Genomic DNA, 23,171 nt, shown 5'->3' on the forward strand with positions numbered 1-23,171 from the left:
CAGTGTGTCATCTTCTAGCTCTGATTTCGGGTTCTATGTTTGATGCTATGTAATATCCTAAATCCCTTTATTCTACTCAACTTTGATTTGATTAGTAATTGATTAGAATGTCTTTTTTTAAAAAAAAAAAAAAAACAAAATCTTTTGGTTCAAAGAAGTAAAGATTACGGAATCACGTCTAACTTCTAAGATCCCCAATTTGGAAAAGGCTAACTAATAGGGTGCTATTGCTATATGCTTGATATCAAGTTTATTAGAAACATAGGAAATGTAATTTTCAATTTTAGTACATATGAAAAGTTCAGCAGGAAATTTGCACGATTGCCCTTCATACGGACTGGTATTTAATTTTTGGCCATCAATTCACTGGTATTTAATTTAAAATATGCGGTGTAAAACAAGTCATATATAAATGTGTGGCTGTACATTATCTTATAAAATTAAACTGTTTATAAATATAGAAATATGACTTATTTTTTATGACAAATAAAAAAATAATATCACATAAATTGAGATAAACAAAGTTATAGTAGTAACACTTGCAAAAGTAAAAAGTAAATACAGTGGTGGGCCGGGAAATGGCGGCAATTACTCAATAAAATGGAATGAGAATTTCAGTGGGACCCGCTTTTCCGAAAGCTGTACCTATATTTAGATAGTATAAGCGAAATTATACTAAAATGTCCTGGTTTTTACGTCTAAATAGGTAAAAGTACACCCATAAAATCAATCAAGCACAACAGATGGAAGCACATAAAACATGCAATGTCAAAAGTACCTCCATGTCGGCAAGGAGGACAACGGGAAGGGGAAGCGCCTGAAAGCCTCCCTTCTATATAAATATGCCCGTGCATATTTCGAATTATAATATATCTATATATATATATATATAGTTGTATTTAGACAGTGATAATATATATATATATATATATATATATATATATATATATATATACTATGTTCAAAATACGATTAATATAACATTATAGTTTGTGCTTCGTATCTAAAACTTTATTTTATTCGTGTTTGCTACGAAAATTTATTAATACTTTTTAAAAGAGAAAACTTGTTTAAAAGAAAACTATTTTCCTCTCTTTGAGATAAAATAATAGTAATATTTAAGCATCAGTTGATACTTTCAATTTTAATTTAATTAATTTAAAAGTGTAAATACTTATTATTTTTTATCAAATTTTGGTTTGGATAATTCTAATTCAAATTATTAAATTAATTTTACATGTTTAAAACGAAACAAAGTAGAAATTAATTTTCTATTTAAACGAAGAAATGTTATTTTTAATTTTTGGTAAATATTCTCGGTTTAACTCATTTTACTTGTCATATTGTCTTTTGCATGGTTTTTTAAGGAAACGTGAATTAGAATTATAATTTGACTAATTTACCTTATTCATTATTTGATCTTCATTTGATATTAAATTGTATCTTATTTTTTAAATATATATATATATATTTTAAGTATATTTATTTTAGTAAACATAAAAAATAAATGACATGGCGGAATAGCAAATACAACAATTAAATATTTTGAAGAAAAGTAATAATATGGGGTCCATGTTTTTTGCTGTGCAATAATTTCATTTGCTCTCACTAATGGTTTAATATGCATGTGGCAATGAATCCACTATTATTGACTTGATGGGGATACTTTGAGAATTACATGAATATTGTTTGATTTTTTAATATATGAGGTGCACATTTTTTTTTAATATGGGGTCCACTTTTTTTTTCATGCGTTTGGAGAGGGTGGGGTTCACTTTTTTTTTTTTAAGAGTGACTGTCGACGAAGCATGGGTAAACCGATGCTTCTATATAGTAGAAAAATAGAAATATAATAAAGTATTTCTATCTGCTTTTTAGAAGAGTTGGTAATATAAAATATAAAATGTCATTTTTTTGCCCTTAAATAAAAAAATGGGTGGGACCACAAAGGATTTTTTAACCTTTAAATAAAAAAGTAGGACCGAATACAGACGATGATCTTGCCTAAACCGGCTCTTCTATATAGTAGTAATAGTAAAGTAATACATATAATTTTTTTATCAAATTTTGATTTGGATAATTCTAATTCAAATTATTATATTAATTTTACATGTTTAAAATGAAACAAAGTAGAAATTTGATTTTCTATTTAAAAGAAGAACTTCGATTTTTTAATTTTTAGTAAATATTTTTTGTTTAACTCATTTTACTTGTCATGTTATTTTTTACACGATTTTTTAAGGAAACGTCAATTAGAATTATAATTTCACTAATTTACCTTATTAATTATTTGATCTCCATTTAATATTATTTTTTCTTTTATGACATTAAGCTCTTTTCACATTTATTAGAGTAAGGAAAAAATGAAAAAGTAATTAAATTCTATCTTATTTTAATATATAAATATTTTAAGTATGTTGTTGTACAATAATTTCATTTACTTTCATTAATGGGTTGATACGCATGTGACAATGAGTCCATCATTATTAATTTAATTGTTTGATTTTCTAAGCATTTTTTTTAAACATTGTTTGTTTTTTTTAATATGGGATTCACTTTTTTTTTAATATTGGTTGATTTTGTTAATATGGGGTCCACTTTTTTTTCTTCTCTTTTTTTTAGTACTGGTTGGTGTTTAATATGGGGCCCACAATTATTTTTTAACATTGTTTATTTTTTTAATATGGGATTCACTTTTTTTTTTTAATATTGCTTGATTTTGTTAATATGGGGTCCATTTTTTTTCCCGTGAGTTTGGATGTGATGGGTTCCACTTTTTTTTCTTCTCCTTTTTTTTTTTTTAATACTGATTGATGTTTAATATGGGGTCCACAATTTTTTTTAACATTATTTATTTTTTTAATATGGGATTCACTTTTTTTTTTTTAATATTGCTTGATTTTGTTAATATGGGGTCCACTTTTTTTCTGTGAGTTTGGATGCGGTGGGTTTCACTTTTTATTTTTATTTTTTATACGGTTGGTATTTAATATGGGACCCACATTTTTTTTAATATTAGTTGTTATTTAATAAATATGGGGCCCATAATTTTTTTTTTAATTTTAGTTGTTGTTTCAAGATTTGTATGCCTTAAAATGTTGTACTTGATGCCTTATCACTTGTTCACGTGGGTATTAATTTGCCATACACTGGGTCCACTTGTATTTGAATGTCACGCATTGGCTTTGCAATATCCAAAGCTCAGCATCATGACCATGTGGGTCCTACGTTGATGTCTCAATTTGACATTTTCCACTTTGTTTGTTTTACTTTTGACTTTTTTGACGACGAAGTGCCCCCAAACTCCCTCTTCCAAATAGTAGAAACTAGATGAGGTTTGCCCGTGCATAGCATGGCCCAAACATTTCGAATTTGGATATAGTTTAATTTGTGTCTAATCTTTAGTTTAATTTGAGTCTAATCTTTAGTTGCACCTATTATTTAAACACTAAAATATTTTTTTCCTGACCATTAATATTTTAATAAACTGTATCACATAGTGTTATAGAATAAAAAGCAGAGATGATTGGCTTTAATGAAGAGCAATGTATACAAAATACAATAAAAATAGTTGATTCAAGCTATTTAATGGTACACAAAATAATGAATTGCACATCTTGAAGGTATACAACTACATATAGAGCAGAGCCTGTTTGGATGGACTTATGCCTATAAGCTGCAAACAACTTATAAGCTAAAAAAAATAAGTTGGGTAGTCTAACTTTTTTTTTTTTTGGCTTATAAGCTGCTTTAGATAAGCTAAGTCAAATGGGCCCAATTATTTTTTTGAGCTTATTTTAAGCACAAAATGACTTTAAGCTGGCCGGCCAAACACTCAAAAAAATTGAAAACAGCTTATAAGAAACCTATAAGCCAATCCAAACGGGCTCATACTTACCAAATTTTATCTTATTTAAATAAGTATGCAGTGTAGTATTTTTTAAAATAGATATTTTTCGAGTAATATTTAGACCACATGGGCAAACAAGGTAAATTTCCCTAGAATAAAGTCATTGAGTAAGTGTTTCTTATGTAGAGGATAATGAAATTTTTTCATGAACGAAAAGAATGGAACACATTAAAGAAGTGGGGTCTCCATTTCTTCTAAGCACCAAGAGGTTTTTAGTATATACAACCTATAGATAAGCTAAATTTTTAGAAAACACTAATATCGTCATAGTGAATTTTCCTATGAGGAGTTTTGGTACATCTGATTCGAACACTAACTAATTTTTTTTTCCTCATAGGTACAAATATAAATATCGAAATTATCCACTATATATCTATTTAAGTTATACTAATTTCTCATTTTATGGCAATCTTTAAGCATATATATTCACATAACATACTTCAAAACTTAATCTAATCAATAACCATAACCTTGTCCTACATTTTTCAATTATAAGGGAATGATAAATTTCAAAATTTTAGTAAACATGTGATTATTGTTAGAGTTAAAGGAAAAGAGTAACTTAATTGACTTTCCTTTTCCACCATTGAATTACCATTAATTCATATTTGAATGAAAATGAAGTATATAAAGAGCCCTTTAAATATAATATTTTTTTAATGAAAAGCCTTCCCGAGTCTGCAAAATTCCTTAAAACTTCAATAAACAAAAAATAAAGGCTTATTATATGCGACAATTTTTTCCAATGCCTTCTCTGTTCAAATTTTCTACAGAAGTTACCAAACAAATAATTCCAAATTGTTTTTATACATTTGTTAGTAGAAGTTCATAACAGTATTTATTGGGCAAAAATTAATAATTTAAGGAACTTGGAGTATTGAAAGTATATATGAATACAAGAGCTGCTATATCTAGTCTAGTATAAAAAATTTATGATTTTACTTTGTAAACAGTGGGGTTGAAAATGTGGGAGTGGAAACTGGAAAAAATTTAACCAAAAAAAAAAAAAAAGGAAACTGAAAACAAAGAGTTGTCAGCCACAAAATGGGCTGACTGTGAAATTGCAAAGAGAACACGTAAACTACAAAGAAAGATGTGGCCAATGAATTGTTTGAAAAGGACAAGGCTGACTTTACCATTTAAAAGTTGAAATTACAAGAATGCCCTTGGTCGTCCTATAGGCATGTCGACGATCCCTACATCATACCCAATCTTCTAAATAGTTAAAATAAAATATACTCTCTCCGGATAAAAAAAAAAAGTCTACTTAATCATTTGTATACCTCTTAAGTAAATATTAACTTTTTAACTAAACTATCTCTAATTAAATAAGCATTAAGATTTGATCAATTAACACTTAATAGGGGAAAATATGAAAAAATAAGATTAATTTTTTCTTAATTTGCTAAATCGACTTTTTTTTTATCCAGAAAAAAAAAGCTAAATGGAGTCTTTTTTTTATCCTAAAGGAGTAATATATAGTAGTAATACTAATGATGTGTGAAATAGCAGCGCACAGTATAGCTGTTTAAGAGACCCATTTACCCTTCTTTTTTCTCGTCAAAATTACGTCTACTTTAATACGAATCAGGTTGTTAAAGCCTTGGGTTTGATTGGAGTTTAATTATATTCGAGTCCAACAGTTCCAGATTCAATATTGTCCTAATTATTCGAAGTGTAATTTTAATCTATTGACCAAAATTTCATCCAATGTGTTGTGCTTTTTTATTCTTTTGGGTTTGTAATCTTTGGAGTTTTAATTATATTCAGTCCAACAATTCCAGATTCAATATTGTCCTAATTATTCCAAGTATAATTTTAATCTATTGACTGAAATTTCATCCAGTGTGTTATGCTTTCTTATTCTTTTGTTTGTAAAGAATAAGAAAGCAAACAAAAGAATAAGAAAGCATAACACACTGGGTGAAATTTCGGTCAATTGATCTTTTAATATTGTTTTGGTTATTCATCAAAAAACAATTTTAGTGGATACTTGGTTCTTTGTCGATCTAGACTGAGGAAAGGCTCAAGAATTCTAACAGAACAATTTTGAAAAACCCCATATCCGCGCATGTGTTTGAAAGTCGTAATGGCATATCTAATCTTCGAGAACATGGGCTGATAAAACAAAGTTTATAGCGCTATAGTTTATCTATTGGTAGTGATTAACCTGTGCTTTCAATGGCACTGACTAAATTCCTAAATATGTTATAGGCTAAAACTAGGGCCCGTTTGGTCATAAATACTAAAAACTTTTACTTCTTCTGAAATTTTTAAATACTAAAAACTCACTTTTTTTAAAATTTTTAAAGTTGAGGTTCGAGTTGGAATTGTTGTTTGACCATAATTTTTAAAATTGTAATTTTTAATGAAATGCAATATAAAAAAATAAAAAAAGTAAATTTTTTTCTTTTTTTTAGTATTTCGAAATACAACTCTGAAAAAAAAAAAAAATTTTTATGACCTACCGCTAAGTAAAAAAAAAAATTCCAAAAATTCCAAAAAAAGTAAATAACTTTTATGGTCAAACGCCCACTAAATGTACTCGACATTTTAGATTTAGCACTATCTGACATGCCATTAAGATTTAACTACATGTTACTGTATGTCTAATAATTTGATAGCAACATTAACAAAATACGAATTTAAATTGTAAATAACGAAAATTTAAATGGAATTCATAAATTTTGCTTACGCTATCAGCAAATTTTAAATTACTTTAGCTGGTAAATTGGCCACTTTTACCAGAATATTATCGGTCGATGTGCCCATCAAACAATTTAATTTTAATTAGAACATCATAAGTAATTAGATTATTTAATAATTTTTTTACAGCATTAAAGTATGAAACATGAACGCAAAAGAATATAGCACAACTTAAACTCACATACTATTTCCAAAACTACGTACATCAAACAAGGGACACCACAACACATTAACATGTGCATATGGCATCATTGCTTTCCAGGCGTAAAAGCAAAATCCTTATACACCACACTGATACAGTAAACTCATTCTTAAAAATAGTACAGAAGGGGGCATGACCCCTACATACACATGGCGTGAGCACACTGCCCTCATACAGGCTCTAAACCACACACGACGTAAAGGTAACTTACATGACGGCTACTAATTAGTGCATGAAATAAAATCAAGCACTAATTAATTGCTGGACTCTTATTTGTTGCTATAAAGCTGGAAATGAAAACAAAGGTGATCAACATGTTCAATGCATCCCAGGGATCTTGTCCTTAATTTTGCCCATCATTCCCCTCTTCTCTCCCCCTTCAGTAGTACTTTCAGTAGTACCATAAGTAGTAGTTTGTGCATGTTGATTGTATTGATCACCTTCCTGTTGGCCATGTCCACCTGGAATCTTCTCCATTATCTTCTCCTTCATCCCCTTCTTTCTCCTCCCTCCTTGTCCATCATCCTCAGACTGCAAAACAGATATTGTAGTAAATAAAATCACGTTAGACATTTTGATTTGAAATATTTTAATTTCACCTGGATAATGATCTATTCAAAAACACCCGACACATTTCTATATTTGAAAATAATATATAACTATAAATTTTTGTATTTTATCTCTAACGAGAAGCTAAGCTGCTTTTTTAGGGACACAAAAAATATTAATCGTATGACATATCTAAGACAACAAATTCGAAAAACTTACCGAGCTAGAGCTATCAGATCGACGAAGCTGTCGTCCCTCATGGCGCTGAGTATGCATACCAGTACCTGTACCCATTCCATCAGTACCTTGAGTTCCATAGGTTCCACCAGTACCCGTGCCCATGCCCGTACCAGTACCTTGGGTTCCATATTCTCCGACATGAGTTCCACCAGTGGCCCCCATACCGCCGGTACCTTGATGAGTACCATATTCTCCACCAGTGGCACCCATGCCCCCCATACCAGTTCCTTGATGAGTGCCATAGGTTCCACCAGTACCCATACCCCCGGTTTCTTGGACACGGTTGCCATATTCATCAGTCTTGTGCATCTGCCCTTGGCTACCGTATTGCTCGTTGTATTGTGCCATCTCTTTGATCAAGATTCAAAAACACTTGAATATATAAGAAAAAAAGCTAGACTAAGAGATCAAGAACCACTGTTTATACTTGCTTTGGTGATTATTACAGAAAGAAGAGGAATGTTTTGTGATGAAATGAACTGCAGCGAGTAGGGATTTATATAGGGAAAGGAGAAGGCCGAAAGGCTAATTCGAGGCATAACAGGTGTTAAGTGACTAATGGAGTTGAGGATTTTAGGGTAAGAAGAGCGAGCGTGGCAGCACGGTGTTGAAGCCAAGTGTGTGAGAGTGTCGGTTGGAGTCATAATTAAATATTGGATAAGAAGATATTTAACTGAAACAGTGCAACTTTAACGGAAATGGGAAAAAAGAGGAAGGTGACACTTCGCAGCGTTACAGAGCATAGAATGGAAGTCAAGTGTAATGAAGAGTGTCGACTGGCCATAAAGATGAAGAAGACCTTTGACTGAAACATTGAGGTGACATTTCGTTGCGTAATTGTATGAAAAGTCAAAAGAAAAGATTAATTATGGGGGTAAGGAGCACGTACCAACAATTTAGGACTCGGAATTCTAACTGCAATTTATAGCCGTGGACGTGGCATGGTAAGAGTGGAAAATTATGGATAAGCTTCCTTTTCCTTGGATCTTTTATTTTACGATAAGAATGTACAGTTTGGATGATTTGCTGGATAAATAAGGAAAGCCCGGGGGCTGTACCTAACAGATAGGAGTAACAAACTTAGTTCATGTTCATTCGTGCCCTTTGTTTTCTGATTTATTTCCATAGTTCTTATTACACTGATAATAATAAAATTTTCTTATTACATTGAAGAGGACACTTAGAATTGAACACACATGATCATCGGAAGTTATATATAGCTAGTTGGAATAAAACCGGGCTGAGCCCGGGCCCAATTACTGTAAAGAGTTTTTTTTTTCCTCCATTGAAGTTTGCTTCGAACGATTAGAAATTAAAATATCTATAAATGATCGCAATGGTAATTTAATTTAGTGCTTCTAAATTTTATGTTACTAGTAAATTTTTATATGATTGTGCGTTTATAAATAGCTGGTCAATGGACGGAGATGGTGACTAAATAGTGAAAGGTGCGGGTGATGGTTGTATGATTTTTTTTTTCATACCACTGCTCGAATCCGAAACCTTTATTAAGAGTGTGAAGTGATCATATTCATCCAATCACAATCTTTAATGATAATTTCTCATTAACCTGGATAGAAATAAATTTTTATCACTAATTTATAAAGCCAAATGAGCTATTATGTTATTTGAATTATACTCACTAAGTTACATTAGGCCAATTAATCTGATGTTTGATTCATTATGTCTTTTATTTTGCGTGAATATTAAAATATATTTTTGCTATTACTGTTTAGTACAACTTTTTAATGTATCAGAGATTTGGTTAAATTAATCATTAGTCGTTAAAGCACTATTTGGACTAAGCGTAATTGTAAGTTTCATTTGGAAATATTCAGCGTAACAAAAAATGAAAAACTAGACAACCTCAAAAGAAATTCACATATTTGAGATAATAGTAGAAAACAGTAATTACGATTACAAATCCATGTGACATCAAACCACTCCATAAAGTGGAAGGGCATGGGCAGAATAGTCTTTGTAGTCAAAAGCTAACATTACATGCGCAGGTACATTTATTCAATTGGACCAATCATAATAAGCACCTAATCCTGATTTACCAAATATCCATTAATTGTCATGCCAAGCATAGAGTCAGGCAGACGTGTTGACCTGAAGCTCCATCATGTTATGGCTTCTATATTAGGGGTGTACAAAATAAATTGATAAATTACACCAAATTGATAAATTGAGTCAAATTAAAAAAAAAAAAAAATCGTCTAGTGGTTTGGTTTGATGTTGAAAAAAAAAATCCGACCATAATTAGTTTGGTTTGGTTTTAACTAAAAAAAAGTCAAAACGAACCAAACCAATCCGACATTACATGTATTCAATTTTTAAAATATTTTATACATAAAAATATTTATTTGTAATGTAATTTATAAATATTTCTTAATTTTTTTCGTAGTTTTTTTTATCTATTATCATATTATTCAAGCTTGAACTTAGAATTTTGAATGTCAATAAATTTAATATTCTATGGACTATGGATGTTAGTAACTCAAATAAAGTCCAAACCAAAACCAACTCAACACTAATGCTAACAAAAGAAATTCAATTTACCACTAGGAATGACAATAATGTTGGATATCTATTCTTTAGTTTTGCATAACTGATTTAGAGAGTAAAAATACATAACTTAAGTTTTTTTTTTCTTTGTCATGTAATTAATACTTATTTTAGCATGACTTAGTATTTTTAGATTATGATCATTTTCTTTTATGGTTTGTTAATTAGCAATATTTATTTTAACCGATTATATTAGCTTTGTTGAATATTTTAATACAATGTCATCACTCTTCTCACATTTGTGTTATTTTCTTAAGAAACACCTTAATTATATAGTTGTATCTTACTAGGACCAAAAAAATATTTAAAGTAAAAGTTATATGTTTTGTATCAAGAAAAATATATATGTTTTATATCAAGACCATTCCAAAAAAAAACTGAAAACCCCGAGGTTGAAAAACCCGAATTTTATTGGTTTAGTTTGTTGTATAAATTTAAAAACCCGACTTAATTGGTTTGGTTTGGTGTTTAAAAAATCCGAACCAATCCAGTCCATGTACACACCTAATTAGTAGTAATGATAATATAATAAAATTTAAAGTATTACAGTATATAAAATTTTAACTTGTTATAACACATTATTATTTCCTTCAAGTTACCAATGTATACTCATTTTAAGAAATTACTTGCAATTATTTCTTATAATATATTATCTGTGGATTTAACTTGAACTCTTGACAAATTAAATCGATAATTTGTAAAATAATCGTATTCTTTATTTGACTGAGCGGGAATTCAAATCCAGAACCTCAGGGTATTAGGAGAATGATAAAAATTAGAGACCAACAATTGAAGAACAAAAAATTAATATCACCCCGAATAAGGACAATCGTGCAAATTGCCCATGTTTTGATCCTTTTTTTTTGTTATAGTTCGGAGAAGTCTCACGATGAAAAAATGTTCCCTAGTTTGAATATTTTCTTTTCAATAAATTGGTTTGACTGATCCGATATAGAACTTTATGACTAATCCCACTAAATTGCCTTCTCGCTTCTCCAATTACCTGAGGGAATTCAATCGGAATTTCACCTTGAAATTTGAAATCTATGACATTTATTATATTTTAATTACAGAAAAATATTCTTCATTAAATATCATCTTTTTAAGGAATAGGAGTTAAAAATCCTTTACCTTTTGAATTTTGATGCATATGAACGTAAGAATTATATAGATCGGGAAAGTAAGTAATAGCCTGTTTGGCCAAGCTTATTTTTCCCCCAAAAGTACTTATTTTTTCAATAAGTACTTATTTGAAAAAAAGTGAGGTGTTTGACCAAGCTTTTGGGAGAAAATAAGTGCTTCTGGGGAGTAGCAGAAACAGTTTTTTAGAAGCTAAAAAAAATAGTTTTTGCCCAAAAGCACTTTTTTGAAAAATACTTTTGAGAAAAATACACACAGAAGCACTTTTTAAAAGTTTGGCAAAACATTAATTGCTGTTCAAAAGTGTTTTTTAAATTAATTGATCAAACACAAAATGCTTTTAGCCAAAACACTTCTAAAATAAGCTGATTTTAGAAGTTTGGTCAAACAGGCTATAAGACTCGAGTCAGGTAATGGGCGTAAAACGGACCTTGCCGGCCCATGGTCAATAATAAGGATACGTAGCCCAAGGTCCAAATTTTTCTTTTCGTTTTCAAAAGGTCCAAATAAATACACGCCAAAAAACAAAGTTCTTGATTTGTTTCTACACAAATCAAAATGCGTGTCGAACTTCCTTTTTAATTTCTTTCCCTTTCATTTGTTCGATTATAGATAGGATTACGTAATAAAATTGTGAAGACTACATTGCCTTATCTAAAAGGAAAGAAAATGATACCAAAAAAAGGACAAGTGAAAAAGAAAAGAAAAATAACGTACATGCATTGCCTTATTGACAAACCAGTGAGGATAAGCCCGGGCTCAATTGCTGAGAAGTTTCTTATTCTCCTGTGAAATTGGTTCGAGCAATTAGAATCCACTGCAGTGGTCACTTATACTTAGGAAACTGCTTTAGAGCTCTAGATGCAAACTTAGGAAAATACACCTCAAACAATTTAAAATTACTCAGAGATAAAATATACTAAATGTAGAAGACTACTTAATGTTGTATATATATAGATCTACTCCTACATCCATTTTCAATATTTATCAATTACTGATATTTCCTTTATTTTAATATATGTGAGTTTGAATGGATTTTGAGTTTAAGTAAATGAGTCTATTAAATCTTGTGGTCTTAAATTAAAAATATTTTTAATGTATCAAAAAGCTCTGTGAATATTGTGGCTGTAAATATTTCATATAAGATATTGAGTTTAAACAGTTACTAAATATAAAAAGTGACTTTTTTAAACAAAAGAAAAAAATAAAAAGGAAAGTAATATACATTTATATAAAATAATGGAATACTTTATTCTTTTTATTCTTCACCTCAATATTTTTTCTTTTGATTTGTTTTTTGGGAAGCAGTCTCTGCAACAAAAAATGTTGCCCCATTTTTTCTTTGGTGATCTTGCTAAATGCAGGAAATATATTTTAAAAAATTCTCCTTTTTATTTCACTACAAATATAAGAAGCACATTTGGACATTTAGAAAGTTTTCTGAGCAATTCTCATTAATCTCATGCATTTCTTTATATTATAGCAATTTCACACATTCCAATTCATCAATGAAGATACTGTGTTTATAAGTAATATATTTGGTTAACCTCATTTTTTTTTTCTACAAGAGTTCATTTATACAAAAGTAAATAGAAATAAAATAGGAAGAAAATTCAATCCGCAACCTAGAAATGGAAACCTATTTTTTTGGTAACGCACCTTAAGATCCAAACATCTCAGCAAATAGTTGAAATTGACACTTGTATCCATTATATACGGCCAATTGAAAGTAAATAAATAGTACTCGCTCCGTCCCAATTTATGTTACATCATTTGACTTGATACGAATTTTGAAAAAAAAAAACTTTTGAAATGTGCGGTGTAAAAAAGTCATACATAAATGTGTGGATGTATATTATCTCATAAAATTAAACTGTATCTAAATATAGAAAGATGATATATTTTTAGAATAAATAAAAAAAATAATGTCACATGAATAGTAATAGTACTGCAAAAGTAAAAAGTAAATACAGTGGTGGGCCAGGAAATGACGGCAATTACTCAATAAAATGGAATGAGAATTTCAGTGGGACCCGCTTTTCCGAAAGCTGTACCTATCTTTATTTAGATAGTATAAGCGAAATTATACTAAAATGTCCTGATTTTTACGTCTAAATAGGTAAAAGTACACCCATAAAACCAATCAAGCACAACAGATGGAAGCACATAAAACATGCAATGTCAAAAGTGCCTCCATGTCGGCAAGGAGGACAACTGGAACGAGAAGCGCCTGAAAGCCTCCCTTCTATATAAATTAGACGGCGTGGCACAGGCCTAACACTTTAGATTATAGTGTATTTATGTGTATATAGTTATCTTTGAATAGTGATTATATATATATATATATATTGACTATATATTATGTTCTAAACACGATTAATATAACATTGTAGTTTGTGTTTCGTATCTAAAATTTTATTATATTAATGTTTGCTATGAACACAAAATCGGCAAATTTATTAATATTTTTTAAAAGAGAAGACTTGTTTAAAAGGAAACTATTTTCCTCTCTTTGAGATAAAACAATACCAATATTTAAGCATCAATTGATACTTTAAATTTTAATTCGATTAACTTAAAGGTGTAAAATACTTATTATTTTTTATCAAATTTTGATTTGGACAATTCTAATTCAAATTATTAAATTAATTTTATATGTTTAAAACGAAACAAAGTAGAAATTGATTTTCTATTTAAACGACGAAATACTAATTTTTAATTTTTGGTAAATATTCTCGGTTTAGCTCATTTTACTTGTCATGTTGTTTTTTGCATGGTTTTTTAAGAAAACATCGATTAGAATTATAATTTGACTAATTTACCTTATTCATTATTTGATCTCTATTTGATATTTTTTTTTTACGACATTAATCTCTTTTCACATTATTCTATCTTATTTTAAAATATAAATATTTTAAGTATATTTATTTTAGTGAACATAACAAATAAATGACATGGCATAATAGCAAATACAACAGTTTAATATTTAGATTAGATCTCAGGCTAATATAAAAAAAGAAAGAAAACTGTATGGTTTGACTACTTAAACTTTTGAAGAAAAACAGTTTCATTTGCTCCCACTAATGGATTGATACACACGTGGCAATGAATCCATCATTATTGACTTAATGAGATACTTTGGAAATTAATGTTTACTACGAATACAAAGTCTGCTTTTTTTTTTTTGACATTATTTTTTTTAATATGGGGTTCACTTTTTTTTTTATATTGCTTGATTTTGTTAATATGAGGTCCATTTTTTATATTGCTTGGTGTTATTTAGTATGGGGCCCACCCTTTTGGACATTATTAGTTTGCACTATTTTTATGCATATATATATATATATACACTATGTTCAAAACACGATTAATATAAAATTTTAGTTTGTGCTCCGTATCTAAAACTTTATTATATTAGTGTTTGCTACGAATACAAAGTCTGCACGTTTCTTTTTTTGATATTATTTGTTTTTTTAATATGGGATTCACTTTTTTTTTTATATTGTTTGATTTTGTTAATATGGGGTCCACTTTTTTTTTTCTCCCGTGAGTTTGGAGACAGTGGGTTCCACTTTTTTTATTTAATGTTCAAAACACGATAAATATAACATTGTAGTTTGTGCTCCGTATCTAAAACTTTATTATATTAGTGTTTGCTACGAAAACAAAGTCTGCACGTTTTTTTTTTTGACATTGTTTATTTTTTAATATGAGATTCACTTTTTTTTATATTATTTGATTTTGTTAATATGGGGTTCACTTTTTTTTCCCCGTGAGTTTGGAGATGGTGGATTTCACTTTTTTAAAATATTGGTTGGTTTGTGTTTAATATGGGGACCACACTTTTTTTTTTTAATATTGGTTGGTTTGTGTTTAATATGTGGGCCCACAATTAACATTGTCATTTGTGTTCCGTATCTAAAACTTTATTATATTAGTGTTTGCTACGAATACAAAGTCTGCACGTTTTTTTTTTTTGACATTGTTGTTTTTTTAATATGGGATTCAATTTTTTTTTATATATTTTGCTTGATTTTGTTAATATGGGGTACACTTTTTTTTTCGCCGTGAGTTTGGAGATGGCGGGTTTCACTTTTCTTACTTTTTTTTTTTAATATTCAAAACACGATTAATATAACATTGTAATTTGTGCTCCGTATCTAAAACTTTATTATATTAGTGTTTGCTACGAATACAAAGTCTGCACGTTTTTTGTTTTTGAAATTATTTATTTTTTTAATATGCGATTCACTTTTTTTTATATGGCTTGATTTTGTTAATATGGGGTTCACTTTTTTTTTCTCCGTGGGTTCTACTCTTTTTACCTTTTTTTTTTTTTTTTTTTTTAATTTTGGTTGGTTTGTGTTTAATATAGGACCACACTTTTTTTTTTAATATTGCTTGGTTTGTGTTTAATATGTGGGCCCACATTTTTTTTTTGGGCCCACAAACGGACGACGAAAAAGTGCCCTACTGTGTTCAAAACACGATTAATATAACATTGTACTTTGTGCTCCGTATCTAAAACTTTATTATATTAGTGTTTGTTACGAATACAAAGTCTGCACGTTTTTTTTTTGACATTGTTTGTTTTTTTAATACGGGATTCACTTTTTTTTATATTGCCTGATTTTGTTAATATGGGGTCCACTTTTTTTTCCCTGTGAGTTTGGAGATGGCGGGTTTCACTTTTTTTACTTTTTTTTTTAACACGATTAATATAACATTGTAGTTTGTGCTCCGTATATAAAACTTTATTATATTAGTATTTGCTACGAATACAAAGTCTGCATTTTTTTTTTTGACATTATTTGTTTTTTTAATATGGGATTCACTTTTTTTTATATTGCTTGATTTTGCTAATATGAGGTCTATTTTTTTTTCTCCGTAAGTTTGGAGATGGTGGGTTCCACTTTTTTTACTTTTTTTTTTTTTAATATTGGTCGGTTTGTGTTTAATATGGAGACCACATTTTTTTTTTAATGTTCAAAACACGATTAATATAACATTGCAGTTTGTGCTTCGTATCTAAAACTTTATTATATTAGTGTTTGCTACGAATACAAAGTCTGCAAGTTTTTTTTTTGACATTATTTATTTTTTTAATATGGGATTCACTTTTTTTTTATATTGCTTGATTTTGTTAATATGGGGTCCACTTTTTTTTCTTCGTAAGTTTGGAGATGGTGGGTTCCTCTTTTTTTACTTTTTTTTTTTAATATTGGTTGGTTTGTGTTTAATATGGGGATCATACTTTTTTTTTTTTAAATTTGGTTTGTGTTTAATATGTGGGCTCATAATTTATTTATTTTTGGGCCCACAAACGGACGACGAAAAAGTGCACCACCGGGTGCTTCTATATAGTAGAAAAAAAATATACTCCCTCCACGCATGTGTTTGAAAGTCGTAATATATCTAATCTTCGCGAACATGGGCTGATAAAACAAAATTTATAGCGCTATAGTTTTTATCTATTGGTAGTGATTAACCTGTGCTTTCTATGGCACTTACTAAATTCCTAAATATGTTATAGGCTAAAACTAAAATGTACTCGACATTTTAGATCTAGCATTATCTGACATGCCATTAAGATTTAACTAAATGTTACTGTATGTCTAAATAATTTGATAGCAACATTAAAAAAATACTAATTTAAATTGTAAATACTTACGCTGTCAGCAAATTTTAAATTACTTTAGCTGGTAAATTGGCCACTTTTACCAGATTATTATCGGTCGATGTGCTCATCAAACAATTTAATTTTAATTAGTACATCATAAGTAATTTGATTATTTAATAATTTTTTTACAGCATTAAAGTATGAAGCTTGAACTCAAAAGAATATAGCACAACTTAAACTCATATAGTATTTCCAAAACTACGTACATCAAACATGGGACACCACAATACATTTAACAGAAACCTTGACCAAAATAAGTTATTATTTAAACCAATTCACCAAAGTAATACGTTTTTTTTTTTTTATAGAACTAGCATAAACGTATTCCTGAGTAACGTATTAGGCATTATTTTATTCAAAAATTCTAACAGAAAAAATAGCTGGGGTTAACGGTGTTAAAATAGAATTCGTGACTGTTAGTAACGTATTATTCCTAATACGTTACTGTCAGTAACGACTTTAGAGAATCCAAATACGAACAATCCTTCTATGTAATCTGACATTGACTGATGTTAAAGCCGTAATTAGGAGTTACGATTTTAGGATAAAACGTAACTGACAGTTACGTTTCTACTCAAACTAGGCATGCGCAAATCTTGCCGAGAATCCTTCAAATTGGGAATCTTTCTGATTGATTTGACTATAAAACGTGATCAATAGTTACGTTTTAATTGTAAAACGTGACACACAATAACGACACACTGCTAAAGTCCCTCTTCCTCATACTTTTTGAACAAACCACAGATCATTATAAAATATAGTGTATGAAACGAATGTTCAAACACATTCGAACAATTTTCAGCAAAGCTTCTACTTGTGTGGCCTATTGTTGGAACAACATTAAAAAATTCAACATGTATAAGTTAATTAAGTCAAATATGCCGTAATATGTTAAAATAATACTATAGTTTTAATTTATTTTTCTGTTATATTAATAATAATAGGTGTCTTATTTTCGTGTGTAGGAGTAAAGATGGCCAATTTTGAACATAATGTGATGGTTGCTTTGTATTGGGGTGGCGAAATAATTACTGAAATGAACGGATTCAGGTACACTGAAGGTGCCAAAATGATTGTCAGCATGTTTATTTCAACGAACTATGCTGAATTGGTTGAACTATTGCATGAGAAGATGGGGACAAATAGTGAAAATATTCAAATTGATATTTCTGGAAAATATCCATGCTCATTTCAAGGTAACAATACAAGGTTCATTGAGTTTAAAATTGAGAATGACCGGTCCTTGCTACAATTTTTCTCCATACCGCAAAAATTTGCGGATAAGATCCATATAAATATTTTGGAGATTTATGTAAAGACCAAACCAGCAAATCAAAATAATATATTTCAAATGAGTGGCCAGCATGGTTATCACATGAATTTGTTGGCTCAAAATTATGAATTTTGCTATGGCCAGTCAGCCTCATTTTGCAGAACCGATTATTCAACCATCATTCCAGCAGTTACCGATGCACGACAATCCAAATTTCTGTAATCAATCTCACACCAATGTGTCAACATATAGTGCGACACATGGTTTCCGTCAATCATTTGGTGCAGGTCCTAGCACGCATGGTCATCGATCATTTGATGAAGGCTCAAGTAGTCAAAGACGTACTAGTAGTAGCCACGGAGAATATGAGGCCAGGTAAGCAACAAATTAGATTTTTTTCGATAGCTTGGGTTTATATATTTTCAACAAATAAATTAGTCAAATTTTATGTACTCCCCAGAAGATATTTGTACCGCCAATTGTTGCACTTTTACATGTTTTCAATTGTTGCTTCAATTATTTAGTGCTAGAATAGGTTTATTAGAAACCTCAAAATTGTTGCATTTTTTAACTTTTAAACGTGTTCGTACTTATATAAATTTTCTACTAAGAGAAAAAAACTTGCTCATATATCCTACAATATTACTACAATTTATTAATATAGTTTCTTCCTTTTCTCCATAGAGAAGCTGAGGCTAGCATTGATATGTATAATGATGCAAATGCTGAAATTAGCTCTGAAAATTCAGAGGATGACGACCCTTCAAGAGAGGATGAAGAGAGTGAATGAGAAAGTGAACCTGATGAATATATCGATGATAGTGGAGATTTACTTCAAAATAATATTGGTGTAAATCCTCATAATCAATTTGGTCATGGTGTGTCCGAAATTCCATGTCATGATATACCCTACTTTACGACATTGGAGAACGAGGAAGATATTTTCATTTCTACACGAGAATCTGAGACGGGATGTTATTCAGCTTGGTCCGAGGATGCCAACAAAGACTTGGAAAAGAATATGTATTTTAGCAGCAAAGCAAAATTGATCAATATTTTTTTTTGCTTCTTTATTTTATATGATCAATATGCTCAGTTTCCTAAATTTTATGTAGGAGCGATCAATACGTGTTTCTTAAATTCTCTACTATGTATACTTAAGCATGCACATCTGACATGAGCTTAATTTTTTTGTTAACCAATTTTGGAACCTTACTGAAGATCCATTTCCTAAATACTACACTCCATGAGATGAGATGAATATAGCTCTAGACTATAAATGAGATGAATATAGCAGAAAATCTAAGTCTCTTCCAACAAGTATTTGGCTAGCCTCATTACATAGAAATATTCATCTTAGACATCTCTTCCAACAAGTATTTGGCCAGCCTCATTACATGAAACTTTTGTGAAGTTCAGCACCTGTACTAATCTTTTCTAGTTAATTAACTAAATGCATAACCAGTAGAAATAAACCAGCACCTGTATGAATAAAGTGAAGTTCAGCATCTGTATGAATAAAGTGAAGAAATACATATAAATGCCTCATGAAAATCTTTTCATAAAATTTCACTTCTTTACACCATAGCTGAATAGAAAAAGCAAAAAAAGACTAATACACCATAACTGTTTATTTTCCAGCTTCAAAATAACACCAGCAGTGAGCCAAAAAAAAAATCATTCCTACTAAACTGCTGATGACTTGCTAGCAAAAACCATAGCTAATACATGACTTCCAATTAAAACTTACAGTACTTGCTAGCAAAAACCAAATACAATCATGACTTCCAATTAAAACTTCTTTGCACCATAGCATAGAAAACGTAGCTGAATACAAAAAGCAAAAAAAATAATAATACACCAACTGTGCCTTCATCTTACTTACAGTTAGCAAAAAAAAAAAAAAAAAGGAGATCATTCCTACTAAACTAGATCAGCGAGATTATGTGCCTTCATCTTACTTACAAGCTAAACTATTAGTGATGCATTCATTTATTTTTGCTTCTACCTTGCTGCTTTTTACCTCTACCGCGTTGCTTTTTAATCCTACCATGCTGATCAAGAAAGTGACTCCCGGTCGCACAACGCTTACGAATAATTTTACGCTTCTGCCTCATTGATGGTTCACCATCCACTTCATCGTTGGAATCATCCAACTCATTACCTTGTATCTCAATATTGCAGTCTTGCCCATCATCTCTATTAGTAGCCTCAGGGATATCGATGGACATTTGCACAGGCGATGAGTTAAAAACAAGACCATTCTCAACAAATATATTCTCAAAAGACGAAAGACTTGGATCTCTTGAATATTGTGGAGTTTGTGGCGTCATGTATGGCACAATTTGAGTAGTTGTTGGTTGATATGTCATAGCTGATGCCTGAGTGAATTCGTGAGTGTCGCCTCTTGAAGTGGAACTAATATTACAATTTGTTGTTGCTGGATCATCTTCCGGGACTGCTTGGACATCTTCCTAATGCATTTCATCCATTTCGATAGACACTTAACCTCTCTTAATAGCACGTTCCCTCCTACCAGCAACACCACCTTTTCCTCGCCTACGAACAGAGGGACGTATATGGTCAGCATATACTCCATCTTTTTTATAATCGGCTTGTAAATGAATTCTATCAGCCTCGTGCACATATGTCAAGCACTTTTCACCTTCACTCCGCACCATTGCACGAAACATATAAAATTCCTCAAATAATGGCTGATCACCGAGTGATTTTGCTTTATCAACCACTGAATGAATATAACGCACCTGTGTGAAACCACATCAAAATCATGCATCTTTAGAATAGTACAGTAATACTCTGTCTCAAATGCATTTTCATGGAACCAAACAGTACCTTTTTAATTAGATTACTAAAAACCCAACTATATGAATTTAAATTTATACAATAAATGTGGATTGAGAACCTGAAAATTAAATTGATAAATCTTTTACTAGTACACAACTTATTAACTACGTAAACTGCTAAACATAATAGTATGTAGCTAGGTTGTAAGTGTATAGCATAACTCTTAGATGCCTAACTTTTAACTCCAGAAAAGGTTTGCTATTAGTATGAGTTCATTAGTGATTACACGCATTATGTGTACTTTGTGAAGATAAGTGTACTATTCTATATTAGGATGGGTAATTTAGCATGCATGCAGGGCATTGTAAATGATGAGAAAATAGTAAAAATGTAATAACATGCCCCTGCTGTACAGGTGTACACTTGAACAACTGTAATACTAAAGCAGGGGGTGGCGGGGTAGAGATACAAACAAACAAAATAAACAGCCAGTGACACTCTCTCCCTCTGCTCTGCCAAAATCTGTCACCATTTGTAACCATTCTTGCTAATTCAGTGTTCTCCTCCCCTTTACATTTTTTTTTCCAGATAAGTACTCTATACTACTCCTATATAACACCACACTTTGTATCATCACCACATATTCACACATTCCTTCTTACCCAAATACTCTGTCCCAAATGCATTTTCATGGAACCAAACAGTACCTTTTTAACAGAAATTTGCTTGAGAATTATGGGCAGAGCATGCATCATAGTTTCAAAAAGGAGAAAACGGTGATTAGTATATCACAAGTTGTAATATACCATCTATCAAATAGTATGCTGCAACTACTAGATTAATTTATACATGATCAGTTATTTGGTAGAATCTTTTAACCGAAACAACAAAGACAAAAGGAAGTTATTAATATGCTGCAACTAGTGTAGAACTGATTATCTGATACAGTTTTCACATTGCATATAAAAGAAACATGTAGTACTGTTGAGCCAAAATAAATATGCACCACTTACCATTGCTTCATAAGCCGTTGCATTAGGCACATAACCTTGTTGTCGCTGAGGACGCGAAGTAGGATTACCAATAACAAGACGAGTAATGCGTCTGAACCAAACAAGGTAGGGGTCATCGTACCGAAGTGATTCATGATTGACCGGTGCATTAATAACGTATCGAAGTCGTTGGTGCCAAAATGGCAACCATTGTGCATGCTCAAATTCCCAATTTGTATTTGGCCTTCCCCGACGATCGTGGTTGAAATGTGTGGGATCAAATGCAAACGGAGTTGGTGGTATCTCCTGTATCATTCCAAATTGCCTCATAACTCGATCAGGCAAGTGAACCTCGACAACATCCCAACAAAATATTGTGACTCTAGCACGCCATATATTTCGTCCAACACGACAATAATCGGGAAGGCTCTCAATTAATTCATCAGAATATGGTTCCCAAATAAACTAAATGAAACAAATAAATCAAATGAGACCTTACAATTACAATATACATGAAAATTAAAACAAAACTAATACAACATTGTACCTGATCCTCCGTCATGGAATCAAGTGCATCCCTAAAAACTTTCAACACATATTGGGTAGTGTCGGTCCAACTAAAATGTGCAAACCATCTAGTAGCGCGTGGACCCCTAGGTACACCAGTATTTGCGTCCCTTTGTGCTAAAGTGGAACGTATGGGTTTCAGGACACCATCTTTCAACTAATGAAGTAATCAAACTACGATCAATAGTAGGCCGATGAAATGATCTGTAAACACCGTACAATCCCGATAGTCTAATCACTTCCAAGACTCGTGTATCAATTGGATGTTCCTTTACGAAGTCCCAAAAATTTCCATCACATCTCCTTGTATTCAAAATCACATTATCCTTTCCATCCCATATATCCTGTGACCTATGGGTGAGTTGTTCATTCAATACGGACGAGTCGAGTGGACCCGAATCCATCTGATATGTATTATTTTTCGCCATAAAACAAAAATACCTACACAAGCGAATATTTTCTATGAAACTTCTATGCTTGTTTTGCCTAAAAAATGTGAACACATCACATCTTCTTAAGAAAGTGAAAAAACAGAGAAA

At 30.7% G+C, this 23,171-nt stretch overlaps 2 protein-coding genes across 6 annotated transcripts in view; both read right to left on the reverse strand.

The window, feature by feature from the left end:
- Nucleotides 1-6,778: 6,778 nt before the first annotated feature.
- The window catches only part of LOC132625124 (cold shock protein CS66-like), a 106,185-nt gene continuing 89,792 nt past the window's right edge, over nt 6,779-23,171 (reverse strand). For all 5 annotated transcript variants that reach the window (XM_060339932.1, XM_060339931.1, XM_060339933.1 and 2 more), the window contains one exon: nt 6,779-7,279. In XM_060339932.1, coding sequence (XP_060195915.1) covers nt 7,137-7,279 — 143 coding nt within the window. In that variant the 3' untranslated portion in view covers nt 6,779-7,136. The remainder of the gene's footprint in view (nt 7,280-23,171) is intronic.
- LOC132622063 (serine/threonine-protein phosphatase 7 long form homolog) lies at nt 20,038-22,719 on the reverse strand. Its single transcript, XM_060336585.1, has 4 exons — nt 22,613-22,719; nt 22,087-22,530; nt 20,934-21,033; nt 20,038-20,827 (listed from the first exon to the last, which is right to left on the reverse strand). The coding sequence occupies exons 1-4, from the start codon at nt 22,625-22,627 to the stop codon at nt 20,637-20,639; spliced, it is 750 nt and encodes a 249-aa protein (XP_060192568.1). The 5' UTR covers nt 22,628-22,719; the 3' UTR covers nt 20,038-20,636.

Source organism: Lycium barbarum, chromosome 12, assembly GCF_019175385.1.
Source record: "Lycium barbarum isolate Lr01 chromosome 12, ASM1917538v2, whole genome shotgun sequence".
Lineage (NCBI taxonomy): Eukaryota > Viridiplantae > Streptophyta > Magnoliopsida > Solanales > Solanaceae > Lycium > Lycium barbarum.